This window comes from Protopterus annectens, chromosome 14.part0 (assembly GCF_019279795.1).
Source record: "Protopterus annectens isolate FY-2018-M chromosome 14.part0, PAN1.0, whole genome shotgun sequence".
Classification (NCBI taxonomy): Eukaryota; Metazoa; Chordata; order Ceratodontiformes; family Protopteridae; genus Protopterus; species Protopterus annectens.
In genome coordinates this window covers 624,663,444-624,678,006 of record NC_056748.1, presented here as the reverse complement: position 1 = coordinate 624,678,006, position 14,563 = coordinate 624,663,444, and the positions used below count along the sequence as shown (strand labels likewise).

Below are 14,563 nucleotides of genomic sequence, written 5' to 3'. Positions count from 1 at the left end.
ACTTTTCCAGGGTAATAGCAAGAAAGGCTTGTGCTTCGAAAGTTGCATTTCCATACTATCAAACGTAATTCAGTGTATTTCAGGTGCCCATTAGCAATAATTTGGAGAAGTAATATTGGAATGGCATTGCCTACTTGAGAGAAACTGAAATAAGGTGCCCAATCTTTCTGTTAACAAAAAAAAGGGTAACATCATCTAACCACCTACCACGTACTATTTTATCTTCCCTTTCTCTCCCAGCTCCTCTAGTTTACTTGTTTATGGTGTCTTGATGTAAAATACTATATATTTTCTTTGAATTTTACATTTGTTTACAGGGGTATAACACTGATAACAACTGACCATTTACAGGTACCACCCAAATGAAATAATTCACAGAGAAAAAAGTGGACCAGACAGGCAGTAAGCTGCATATAACAAACATAGAACAGAAAATTAGTTAACATGTTACAAATCTTATGTAAATACTGTTCGAGCCCCTGTATATTATACAGTATAACCCTTGCATTATTTTCTGTTTCTATGCCTCCTATAAATGATGTGCTCTTGGTGCTGTTTTATTCTGGAAACACTTGCGTTTTTCCCTCTTTTTTATTATCTGTAATAACCTGTGATTATGTCATCTGGGCTGAGTCTGAAAATGGTCAGTGTTGATCAGTGCAATATCCTAGTAAACAAACAAACATGCCTACATAGATGAATAAATAAATTAAGCCTCTAAAATTGATCATAGGCCAACAATAAACAAGTGTTGGGAAAACATTCAACATGAAATTTTGAAGTTGGAATTAAAATGCAGCTGAGTACTGAATGAAGTAGGCAGCAGACACATACATCCAGTCACCACAGACCATCTCGGAAAATGAATTTTGCATTAAAAGCTTGTAATCCTTGAACTTCTGAAGAATTATTTTTTACTTCCAAATTCCATTATTAACCTAATAACACAGCACATAATGGACATCATTCATGTTATGCTACTACTTTCAACTACGCTTCTCAGCTGTCCCTAATTTTAATCATATCTCTTAACTTTGTCTCAAAATTTTCTCGCTCTCTCCAAAAAACAGATTTTTTTTTTAGAAAAAGTGATGGCTTATAGTCAGTAAATACTGACAATCACCAGTAAATATTGATAATTATAGCATTTACAGTCTTCTGATTCAGAAAATGTATATTAATTAATTTGCATCATGTTTATCAACTTTCTACGTTAGTAGTACCAGTATTTAAAATCTGACCATTTTTGGAGCCTTTTATTTTGTAATTAATTATTTTTATTATGTTTTTAACATAATAAACCTACATAGTAGCATAAAGCAGAGAAAGGTGAGTATTTAATATTCAATTATCCTTGCTGGTACCCCCAAGAAGTACATGACTATAATCCAGCTGTCCTTTAAACTATACTTCTAGTTTCAGTTTAAATACGAAGATATTCTTGACCATTATTAGTAAAGTAAAAAAAAAAGTAACAAAAAGTTAATAAACAGTCACGGACATCCATCTGTAAGTATAAACTGTTCCGTGTATTTGTTTACGGGCGCTTTTGTTTAGACAGAGTTCATTAGATAATGATATTAACGCATAATATTGTTTTTGTGTGACGATATTAACATCAAGTAAACATAATTATTTACAAAGTTGTCTACATTGAACTGATAAAATAATTCATAATTTCTGTTAAAAGAAAAAGCAATTAACGTGAAACATAAATCAGTATTTTAATAAAGTATGCATAGCTCTCAACCTTCCACGTCCAAAATGAGACACGAGCCCTCATAATGTGGGCAATATGTGGAACACATACTAATGGCTTACTAACAACTTCAACTAGGAAGGTCATAGGATGGTTAAAATATGCTGGTTTTACTTATAAAGAAGTTATTTTAATGAATTAATACGATTCGTTTCTATTTACAATGGATTTCACTTAAAAAAAATTCCTAACACTGAATGTGTGACAAGAGTCTTTCAATGAGAAACTTTGAGGAACTTCGAGGAACATTAACTTTTTAAGACCCCAAATGAGGTACGTTCCTCATAATGAGGTACACTTGAGAGGTATGAGTAATTTAACCAATAACTACATTTCGATGTAGTCTTGTTAGTTCTCACTTGATATGTTGCCGTTAATTCTTATGTAAAAACTTGATAGATTTGCTTTCAAGCATCAGATAAAGAAAAATAATAAACACAACGAATACCCCGATTGTAAAACACTCGTAGCCCGTTATCATTTCATTTCAGAATCTGGGACAAAACTAAAGGTAATAATGACCAAGTTCAAGTGTACAACTCGGGGCGTCTTTAAATTATGCCTTTAGTCGCTTGGAAAGCTGGAAATACCCTGCGTTAACAAGCATTTTCACAAGTGCAAATGTCCGTAACTAATAATTGATATTGCGGACTGCGATGTTTTAAGTTTCTTCGAGGAAAAGCCCAACATAAAATACGAAATCATAACTTTCAACCTCTTAAAACAAAAAAATCTGGACAAAGTTGGGTTGCCACCTTTTCAAATGCCCAAAGTGGGACATTTGTGGTATATGTCAGATTTTGCGGTCCGAAACAAACCCACGGCCAGTACAAAGGACAAAACTTCACTTTTCTGGCTAAATAAAAGCTTATTCTTGTAGCATTTTAGTTGCATATTCTGTTTCTTATAACATTTAGGTGTTTCCGATAGAGAATAACTGTTTTATGCAATTATTAAATAACATACAGGAATGTGTCCTAAAATCTCAGGACATTTGCCATTTTTACAACTTGTTTGCAGGACACAACTGCCCAAAGAGGGACTATCCCTCGCAAACTGGGACAAGTGGTAACCCTAGGACAAAGCTGTAACTAGTTGGGGGCACAAAGGCCCCAAAAATATTGACACTTTTTAAATATTGCTACAAACTTATGGAATTAATAGAATAGTAGGTTTTGCATTAACATGAATTTTCTCACGGGTATGAAGTCTGAAACTCAAATGTTTGTCAATTATTTTCTGACTTCACCCCTCGATGATTTACCTATGACTTGCCAGAAAACAGCAATTTTATGAGAAACGGACCAGAAATAAGAGGCAGAAGTCTGAGCATTCTATGAAAATCTGTGCAATTGTGAAGTATGTACGGAATTAGTGAAAAATGAAAGAATCGTGACTTGAAGTTTGAACACACAAGGTACAAAGCAGGACAAGTTATTACACTTAATAATGAACAAGAGAATAACACTCCAGAGGTACAATTATATAAAGCATTGGCAAGGTTCGTCACTATTTATAAAACTTTTCCCGTAATTCTCATACTGTTACTACTTCTGCACAAATATGCACGACGTGACGATTTTTGTTGTTGTTGACGTCAAGTTTCAATCTCGTCGCGTGCTGTGTTAGTGGCAAGATGTCTATCACGTGATACATTTAAATCTCTATCAGCTGGAGGATTGTGTAACGCGTTAAGATGGCGGATCAAAAAAATGTCGTTTTGGGCAGTGTTTGTGCGGTATCGTTAGGTAACGGAGTTGGAGAACCTGTTACAAAGAAGCCGAGGAGAAAAGGTTCAGAAAATTGTCCCGATTCTGAACTAACAACTGCAGAGAAACGTGAGATTGATGAGAATGGTCTTTCTACTAATACAGGGCATCAAGGGGAGGAGCAGAAGGGTCAGGCCCAAGCTACGGTAGTGTTGTCGGCGGCAGCAGCAGCAGAAGCAGACAATGGGGCTGGGAATTCCGGCCTTATTCCAGAAGTGGTAGTTGACTCGCAACCGCAGTTGCATACGGAACACAATGTCATGGTTGGAGATGCAGCTGCACAGGGTACTTATTCTATTAATTTGTTTCTGAGTCTGGTATTGGTTGGATTCTAGAAAAATGACATTTTTCTTAAATGGACCAAGCAATGCCCTTCTGCAGTTTATGAAGTTCTGTTATGTAGGTAGTACTTCACTGGTGGTCAGTACTGGGCGAATATCTGATTGCCAGGGCAGTGTGATCCTATGGAAGGTGCATTATCCGCGATTGCTGCCCGTTCTGGAAGATGTTGCTTTAAAATAAATGTGTGTGAAGTTAATGTGCAAGCATTGCTATTTAAATGCATTTTGCTGTTACTAATTTTTTTTTTACTAAGAAGAGCAGTTTTTATTTCAGAAGTTCGGTGCCCGTTCTTTAGTAATTAATAGTATTCACAAATCATGTGCCAAAGTATGTATTAGTAAAATGCTTGGAATCTGTAATGAGTTAAATTATTTTTAAGTTTGAATATGCATACCCAATATTGGTTGTTATATTTTCTTATTTAAATATGCATGTTTTGTTGAATGTTACGAATTGCAAGTGTAATATTTGCACTTGTCGTAAGTGTGATATTACAGGGCGACTGTAAATGCATTTACAGTGTGGGTTGGGAAGCTTGTACAGTAGCTACCTTATTGAAGTTGAACATTCTGTCAAGTCTGAGAAAATTTGATATCTGAAAATGAGTGCAATTTCAACTTCTTTGTCTGTAGTTAAGTTTCAGTAGTCCTTGGTTTGTATGGACTTTTTGGTTGCAGTAAGTAACTGAGGCTACATATTTGTGTGTTCATGGTGGGAGTTGAGGCATCAGGTTGGACATCTGTCTTTTGTGCTGTCCGATATTGGAGATGTACTGCACAGCATTAGCTAACCTAAAAGTCACCCTTTGTGGGAGTAGGTTTTGTAATCGATCATTACAATATGTGCATAGAGTTGCAGTGGTTCTCCCTATATAAAAGTACTCTTGTCTTGTATGGAGTCATGTTTGCTTCATGGGCTGGGAAGTGGGTTGCAAGCAAATTTTGGAAGATGTAATTTGGAATGGTGAGGAGTTTTTTTGATAACGGATTGATTAGTCGAAGTGTTAGACTACCCCTTGATGTTGCAAAAGTATCTTTCATACAGGGTTGTAAAAATACATTTTTGTTCTCTTTCTGTGATTTTATTTTATCTTTCAAGGGAGTTTGGAGATGCTGCGATGTAACCTGAAAATTTTAACTGCTACATCTTTGTACTTGCTGTTTACCTACATGTCTGTCTAGGATTACAGTGTTACTGTGGTTATAAATTTTAAAATTGGGAGATCGATCAATTTTGGGAAGATAGGGAGTCCATCGTGTTTTTTTTTTTACAGTAATAGCTATGAAATGTTTTTGTCCAATTATAATTAAGGGCGGTGATTAGGTGAGAACTCTCTCTCCATAGAGAAGATGCAGTATAGTATTTCACACAGTGACTGCAACCTGCTTTTACCTACAGTTGTAGTTAATGTGTGGGAAATATAATTAGCTAGTGATGCTTTTATAGAGAGGGGAGTTCAAAGAGGATAAGACTCATTTTGACAAGGTTTTTTTTTTTTTTTCCTGTTTAGGTTGCTTTTATACTTGCGGCTTTTTGTATGTTATGGTTTGTAAAGGGGGACCTGTGGCTTGCAAATGTGCTGTTGCTCTGAGTCAGCCCACATGTGACGTGGTACTTTCGGTTTTTATCAAGCATTCCCAGTGCTTATGACATGTTTAAAGTTTGGATATGGTTGTGTTATAGTGTCATAATGGGAAAATCAATTAATTGGGACAAACATTTGTAGTCCAGCAAATTTTTTCTGCTTCCCCTTTTTATTTTAATGGGATATAGTAGATTGTTAGTTGAGAGAATGTTTCATTTGGTTAGAATCCGGATGACGCAATGTACTTTTGAAAAAAAATGAGCAAAGAGAATTACTGTCATTAGCTTATAGGCAAAGTATGTCTGTATACCGCACAGACATATTTTATATATATATATATATATATATATATATATATATAATATATATATATATTGAGGGATGTTTTACAAATTCAGTAATGTGACTGGGGGTGGGGCTGCCAAAAGTGTTGCACATTTATTTTCACAGTTTTATCCGTTTAAAATGTCCAGAATGGCCTTGTAATTATTGCCTTGTATGTGTGTGAAAGTCCCAGTGACTTTCATCATGACTGGCTTTTTATATGTTTAGAGCATGATGCAACTTACAGGTCAGTATTGAATAACCTTGATATTTTTTTATTTTATTTATTTTTTTATCTGAGGAGGGAGTGGTATACTTGGATACATTTTAAAAAATACTTTGGTAATGGTGAGTTTTAGGGGACTTTAGTGTACTACAGCTATGTGGTCTTGCCAGATTTGAAAGAAGAAAGCAAGTAATGGAGCAGCTGTGTAGATGACGTCAAGCAAGTAAACATAGTGGGTTATTTGTGTAGTATTCTTTAAACCATGAAAATTCAGCATAGTAGTGACTAGCTAGTGCTGTACAGTGACTTGCTGGCTAGTTGGTGCTGTGCAGTGACTTGTCTGCAGTCAACCAAAAGCCTTACTTCAAATAGGGATTTGAAAGCAGATTAGTTCATAGTACTACTGTTAGCTTTGCACATGGGTTGCTAAGACTACACTACATTATGACCAGCATAAAGGTACTAGGGTTGAAATATCTGTTTACTTGTGCTGTAATAATTTCCATTTAATGCATTCGCCCAAGATTTTTTCAGAGATTGTAAGTATTGAAGTTTAGTTGTTTCACCTGTTGTTCTAGTGTTAGAGCTGTGGAATTTCCCTCTGATTTGCATTGTTGTGTCCAGTTGTAGATTGTCCCCAGCCTTCAGGTAGATGATGCTGTTGATTTAGTTTATGCTTTACGTAGCTTATTTATTTATTTTATTTTTTTTTTTTCAATAGTAACAGTGAGTGTGTGTGTGTGTGTGTGTATATGTATGTGTGTATATATATATATATATATATATATATATATATATATATATATATATATATGTATGTATATATATATATATATATATATATATATATATATATGTGTGTATAATATATATATACACACACATGTATATATGTACACATGCTTCTATTTTTAAGGGCTACATATATATACACACACACACACACACACACACACGTATATATGTACACATGCTTTTATTTTTAAGGGCTACATATACACACACACACGTATATATGTACACATGCTTTTATTTTTAAGGGCTATTAGTGTGTCATCTTCTGAACTCTTTCTTCGGGGTATATGTACAGATGGCAGTTCTGCAGAATCGGGCTTCATTGAATTTGTAGAAGACAATATCTGGGCTGTGTGCTGGCACAGTTCTGTATGTTTCAAAATATTTTACAAAATACATCATTTTACACCATGAAACAAGTTTTGAACTAATTATAGTTCAGTGTTCTCTACCCATCATGACCTCGTAAGTTAAGCATTCAGCAGTCTCGGTCACTGTACAGTTTTAAACATCTTTATTACATTTTCATTTGACTGTTGCACAAATGTGTTAATAGCCAAGAAAAACAACGTAGTAATTTTTTTCCATTTACGCAATTATACTTTACATATTTTCTTTCTTTATAACTCTTTCGCTCCAGAATTGCATTGCTCAGTTTCTACACTCCCTTGACCCCTCCTCTTCTCCTCCTATACATTATTCTTCAAGTATTGTTTACACAGTTTCCGTTTTATTTTTATGTAATTTGCTCCTTCCTTTTTCTATAGATCCCTGTTCGTTTATCTTGATCAGTACTTCAAATACAGTTGGTTTTAAAATTTTTGATTTCAATTTTCTACTAATGGCTTTTTTTTTGGTGGCCAGCAGAGTTAAACTTAAGGCATTACTATGTCTAGGCAATTCAATCCTGTGCCCCAGCTTAAAAGAAGTGTTATCCTTGGTTACAGTCATTTACTCGCCCAGTATTTCTGACAGGGTACTTTTGCAAGGACTTTTTAAAATCAGTTAACTCTTCACACTCCCAAAAGATATGTTCCACTTCTTTCTCCACTAACACATCTCCAACATTTGCTGTCTAACTGAGGAAAACAGTTTCCAAGCAAAGATTCTAAACTTCCTGGACTTGTCATACTTAGGATGACAAATGGATGAATCCCGTCCTTCTCTAGTAAATTGCCTTTCCAGTTTTTGTTGTCAGTCTTTTCTAGCCTCCTGAGGTTGCTTCTTGTACTTAACATGCAATATTTTTAATGTCTTAATTACCTTTTTTTTTTTTTTTTTTACAGCAGCCTCTGTTCTAGATGCAACTAAAAACCCCGCCAGAGCTGCTCTTTCATTTAAGATCCTTCTATCCCTTTTTCTTTGTGTATACTCTGCCTTTCCTGCCAGGGATTGATACCAGACTGTAGCTTGCAGTCCAAACATAATATTGGCTTCATCTCTCTCATTTAGGTTTTCCCTCACTGTTTACTTTCTCCTAATTCCTAGGTTGCTCAGTGTTCTCCAGTAAATGTCAGACCTCTCTTGCCTATGTTCTGCAACCTTACCTTGCAGTCATCCCTATTGGCAAAATATCCTTTCTCCATTCTCTTATTGGATGTGCTTTCTTTTGCTATTTTATGCATATAATATTGTGTATGGTTTTTATTCTAAGGATCTGCATCCAAAGTCTCACTCTATTTCTTCAACTTTACCCCATGATTCATTGTCATCATCCCTTTCCATTTTAAATTGTATCTTTCTGCTTGTGTTGTGAATGAATTTTATTTCCCAAGAAATTTTGAAGCTGTTTCAAAATGTTTTACAACACTGAGCTGTCCTTTTTTTGGATATTTATCGAGTACAAAATAATGTCAATGCCATCTTGTTCTGATTACTGTACCTATTATATTGAATTTTTAATCCCTTACTTTTTTTGTCAGTGGCTTTTTAATGTAAAACAAAACCCTTCTTGTTTCCTCTGTCCATTTTATTGAAGAGGATCCTTTCCCACTTTAATTCTTGCTTGCAATCCTTCATATATCCTTCTAATCACCCTTGTTATTGTATCAGGGAAGGCAGATGCTTCCATTGCACTACTCATCCCAACATACTCTGAGAAATGCTTCTACATCAGGGTTCACCAACAGCAGCAGTATTTTCTTATTCTGCTTCCATCTGGTTAATTGTAGTTCTGTTTGTCAAATGTTTACCTTCACTCTCCAAAACCATGCTGATCAATATCCATCAGTTTTGGCAACACATTTGCCATTCTGTTAGCTAGTGTAGGGAAAAACACTTTTTTATAATCATGATTTAAAATTGTCTTGTATGGGGCCGGGTTTGATAGGTCTTCACCCTCTTTGGGTAATACAGCCACCTCAGCATTCTTCCAAGATGCAGGCGCTTCCCATCCTTTTAAAATACTATTAAACAGTCTTCCAGATCTTTGTCACTTTCCTCTCTCCTGGCTCCCAGGGTTCCACAGGAATAGTGTCAGTCTCTGTAGATTGACTGTACAGCATCACTTTCATCTCTGTCTTAACTATTAGTTATTGAGCTTCATCTAATATTGGCATAATTAAGTTTTCATACATATTTCCGTTTATGCTTTTTTTTTGTTTCCACATTCCCTTACTTTATACAAATTTTCCAAAATATGTCCAATACCTTTTACAGGATCTCTTGTTTATTTTTCTTGTCCTAGGGTTGCCACCAAGCTTGGGGGGTCTTTCTACTTTCTGTAGAAAGTTGTACTCTGGAGTTGTCAAAAAAGTAGTGAGTAACAGCAATCTTTCTAAATACGTATATATAATCCAAATATTCCCTTATTTTCTCTTTAGCACCATGCAGTTGCCCACCTTGTTCATAGGTAGGTACTAGGCTATTGGCCCTAGGGCCTATATAAGCCTAGCCAAAAAATGTACCCTGGCTTTCGCCACCCAAGAAAATTATTTTCCTGTGCCCTTGTTGAGCAGAGCCACAGAAGTGATCCCTGGGGTGAATTTCCCATTTCCCATCCAATCATCAAGATTTTTCTTGAGTGCTAATGAGGAGCTCTGTTTGACATAGGCAGTAGTATGGGAAGTCTCTGGGACAGGAATCTATCCCTCCAGCATGTTCTGTTTATTGTGGTGACAAGGTTTAGGTCCCTAGACCGTGTAGCTTGGAGGGATTGGTATTTCTTTGTGGAGCATGTCCAACAGCTCTGGGTTTGACGTAGCTTTGTATGTTAGGCAGAGATCGCCCCTGAGTAGGCGATATGCGATGGAGTAAAGCTGTAGTTTTTTTGAGACTGTCTGCGTAGGGCATCTGTTTGTCTGTGAGATTCCCCTTATTCTGCAATACTTAAACTTATGCCAGCCCCTCTAAATTATTCATAGTACTTCTTTAACCATACCCCTCTATTTTTGTCTTCCCTATTTTTAAACTCCACTTTCATTTTATCCTTCATTAGCTGTTCCTTCTGAAGAAATTTCTGATTTCCCTAGTAACTCTTGATTGATTTCCACTGCTCATTCCTTAAATTCTTCCCTTTTTAACAGGTAATTGGGAAAATGTTAGTATCTCATGTTCACTTCATCACCCTGTGTGGTTTTGTCTTGGATTTTATCAGTACATTGTCTGAAATAGTTACTGGATGTGTGAAAAAGCTTTCAATTAAAGTAGATATTCCTGTGAAACATGATTAATATACATTCCGGGCCTGTTTATTGTAACTTGAGGAATATGTAAATTCTCTCGGTTCCTACTGCTGACATCTTCCATTCCAAATGTTTTCTAAATTTCTGCAGAAGTCTACCCTTTTTTGTTATACTTTCCCTTTTAGGTGCCCCCCCCCCCCCCAGTAAATCCTCACTATTGCCAGTCAAGTTCCAGTCCACATCTTTAAGTAAAATGCCCTGCTGAAAGCTTGTCAAAATTTTGTCAAGCTCCATAGCAGTTTTTTTTTTGTAGAATATAAATACATGGCACTGTAGTCCTCCTTCCTTGCCAGTAACCTGTTACTACTACAAATCCACCATTATTGTCTTTGCTTTTCTCTCCTTCTCTGTCACTATTGGGGCCACTCTAGCAGTCAGTATTATAGTAAACTCTTAGTTAAGCGAAACTCAAGCAACCAGAACTGTCAAAACAACCAGAAAAAAAAAATCAAAGAAATGCAGTACAAATTTCATGTGTTGCACTTTCTGCCCCCCCCCCCAAACAAATAGTATAGGGTACAGTATTAGTCAGGCCTATTTTTAATAGTAACTCTCAAGCAACCAGAAACTGCAGTTATCCGGCATCTACCAATCTCCATGGGTGCTGGTTAACTGAGAGTTCTTTCTCTGAGATTTCATTGAATATTTATCTTGAATCCTTTCTTTGTCATATGTCTCCTGCAGCATTATTGGTTGCACTCTGCATTTCTTTAATGTTGTGTTGTGCCTTTCGGCTTTTCCTGGTTATGGGTCGCCACAGCGGAACTCCTGTCCGCTAATGATTGGCAGTGGATTTTTACGTGCCGAGTTGCCAGCCCTGAAGCACAACCTTCAACGAAGGTATGCCCATTCACGCATGTCTCCACACAGACGACGCTCTAGCTGAGAATCGAACAGGACAACGTCTTACTGTGAGGCGACAACGCTACCGCAGTATAATTCAATATCTTTCTTTTTGTCTGTATCTAAGGACATTTGTGTTGGAAGATACTATGAACAGAGAAGCCATTGTGATTAAAAGGTATTGTTCCCACATATTCTATATACTGCTTTTTTGGATTTATATTTGCAACCTTTGATTTACATGCACACGTTTGGCAGGCTGATTTTTATTTCTTTTAAACTGGTGAATGGGTGTGTTTTTTATTTCAAGTTGAATGTCTTGCCACATTTTTCAAGATTTTGTTGTCATTAAAAAAAGTACATTTTCAGAACACCCATCCCCTATTAATTTAGAACAAACACACAGCTATGGAAACTTGCAAAAGATGATTTAACCATCCAGGTAGTAACACATTGTACAGTAATGTGCTTATAGCTTATCCTTTATTTTTTTAATTATTCTCTATCACGTGCTATGATGCTCAGAAACCCCAGGACTTAAGCATTTAATTGCTGTATCTTAAATGAGAGGTTCACTTCAATGCTTTTGCAACTTTTAGAAAGGAAAATGGCCTGCTTATTTCCAGTAGACAAAAGTATTCAACCTTTAAAAAAAAAAAAAAGAGAGAGCAATTCTATTCTACTAATGAGTTCAGTGCTTGCATAATAATTGTTGAAAAAGGTGAAGATGTATAGAAAGTGCATGACCTTGTATCCCTTAATGTATCCCTTAATGTTTTGTGAAAATTGTTACAAACGTTTGAATCCCTGGGTCTCTGCTGCATGCTGTTTAGTTACTCTGTTGTCATTAAGTCAGCATTGACGGTGGACGTAGGACTGAGTTTCTCATCTGGTATGTGATTATTTATTTATTGGTCTAGAGAGCATCCTGTTTAGAAATGTGATGATTTTATCATTGGTGAAGGATGATAATTTTGAGTGAATTTGTCCAGTGGATACTGGAACAGTTCACTGAATAATGAAGTGATTGGGGTGAAGATCAGCACTTTGAGGTAAGATAGAACGAATCTCCAAGAAAACTTATGGTTGTCCCATGTAAGTGAAAGGGAACTGGTATTTCATTCGCAGGAATTTAAATATCTTGTTTTTTGTTTTTTTTTCAGAAGTGAAGATGGGTGGGACTGTGAGACTGGAGAACAGTTAATTTTCAAGGCAGCAATACTGCAGGCATTGTATAGGACAGTGCTAGTAAAGGAAGAACTGGATTACAGCTTGCACTTCATTGACCTGTTTTTGTTCTCATCCTTGCCTGTGGTCATGAACTTCAGTAACATGAAGGATGACTACTGTGATCCCTGGCAGCAGAAGTGAGGGTCAGCCATTGAGAGTTGGTGGTCTTTAACATTGAGGACTCTGGGGTTATATGTGGGTAGCTGTGCACAGATAAAACTTTGCCTGACTGCTTTTGTATTTTTGATACCCATTCTTTTTCCCCAGCTGCTGTATGCATTTGGTTGTTTTCCTTATGACTACATCCTATTGTTTGGGAAAATCTGTGAGGTGCAGTGTTTTTTCTCTCTGGTTTCATGAGTATAGATCAGCCACTTTTTTATTCTTCATTCTGTCACCCCCCCCCCCCCCCCCCAGAATTTTTGCTTCATTTTTGTTAACATCTTGTGTTAAGATGCTGTTTGCTTTACAGCTGTGCCGATGTGTTTCTTCTTTGCTTTGTCTTATTTCTCAAAGTGCTATGCTAGCAAACGGAGTAGTTACGTTGTGAATCGAAACGTGTGGATTGCTTAAGCCACTTGTCAGAGTCCCACAATATTTTTGCGAAGTTTATAAGGAGACAGGTCATCTTCCTTTGCTAGAAAGTCAAGATACGGAAAGGTTCATCATCTCCTTGCTGGATTTGGGACTCCTTTTAAACAGGTGAAAGGAGTCTTCATACTCTTTGATCTCTTCATTGAAGCTTTGCTCATATGGGTCTCTTGGTTTACTAAGAAGTCCTTCTTTATCATACTGTCCAAGTCTGTTAAACTGTTGGATGTCAAGGCTAAATGTGTTAAATTAGTTCTTGTCACTTTTTTCCCATGCCATTTTTCAGGCCACTGTAGGAGTCTCCCTTCTGCTATTTTTCATTTTGTGGAAGTATTAAGAGTTCTTTTCTAGACCTGCTTTTACTGCATGCTCTGTGCCTGCCCTGGTGCAAGGGTCTTGTGCTGTCCTAGTATTCTGACATTGATTATGCCATGCTTACCGAGGCCATTGTAGATCTCGGGCAGAGTGTTTGTATCCGTTCTCTGTGTTCAGCCATTTAAAGGCATAAAGGTGGCTCAGATGTGAGTGCTCATTTCTCTCTAGTTGTAGTGATTCCATGGGCTGGGCACTTCATGTGCTAGAATGCCATCATGCAAGCTCACATCTTTCAGTGTTGACCCCCCCCCCAAACGTTAGCTGGGCCAACATTTTCATCCCTGGCATGGTGCTTTATTCATGTGATGGATCATACTGGCTTTGTGCTGCACTGCCTGCATGCAGTCCTGTCTCTCTGCACCTACATCGGTTCCGTCATGAACTTCAGTGTTTTACTTCTTCAGTCCTAAATTGATTTCTCTGACAGCCTTCCATTTATCAGGCATCGTGTCTGGCATTGTTGGCCCATCATTAGATCAGCAGTGGCAGAGCTATCTCTGGATAAACTGATGCATTTGACTTTGAAGATATGTGCTGGCTCTTCTGATATGGGATACCCTGGTACTATGTGGCCCTATGCAGACTTTTCTCAAAAAAAAAAAAAAAAACTGCCCAAAACTTTATTTCAGAAGGATTTCATGGATACAGCTGATGGCCTGCCTGATCTGTTAGAGAAGCTTAACAGTCGAGCTTCTGTAACTTCATGACCGTCAGCTTCATTGTTAGAATAAGTTTAATGCCTGGGAGACAAGCGCAGTGGCAGCTGGCATAACTGTGCATTGGCACTGCTAGTTAATCTTTCTTGCCCTTGTTGAGGACACTAAAATGATGGTTTATGGACAGACTTTTTTCTGTAAGGGACTATTGCTGCTGTTCAGAAATTGACCACCATTTCCAACAGGAGTAACCACCAAGCTCACCTTTGATCTGTGTTCTGTTTTTTTCAGAACTTGATGAATCCAGAGAGAGACTTTAATTAGTGTAGCTTATGGACTCTGCAGGAACAGGAAGCTCTGTCCGATCAATTGCCCTCCAGATTCC

At 37.0% G+C, this 14,563-nt stretch overlaps 1 protein-coding gene across 1 annotated transcript in view; it reads left to right on the top strand.

Annotated features, from left to right (window-relative positions):
* The first annotated feature begins 3,397 nt into the window (after positions 1 to 3,397).
* Positions 3,398 to 14,563, top strand: part of SIRT1 (sirtuin 1) — a 1,558,788-nt gene continuing 1,547,622 nt past the window's right edge. The window contains exon 1 of the mRNA XM_044056380.1: positions 3,398 to 3,813. Within this exon, the coding sequence (XP_043912315.1) occupies positions 3,456 to 3,813 (358 nt within the window). The 5' untranslated portion in view covers positions 3,398 to 3,455. The remainder of the gene's footprint in view (positions 3,814 to 14,563) is intronic.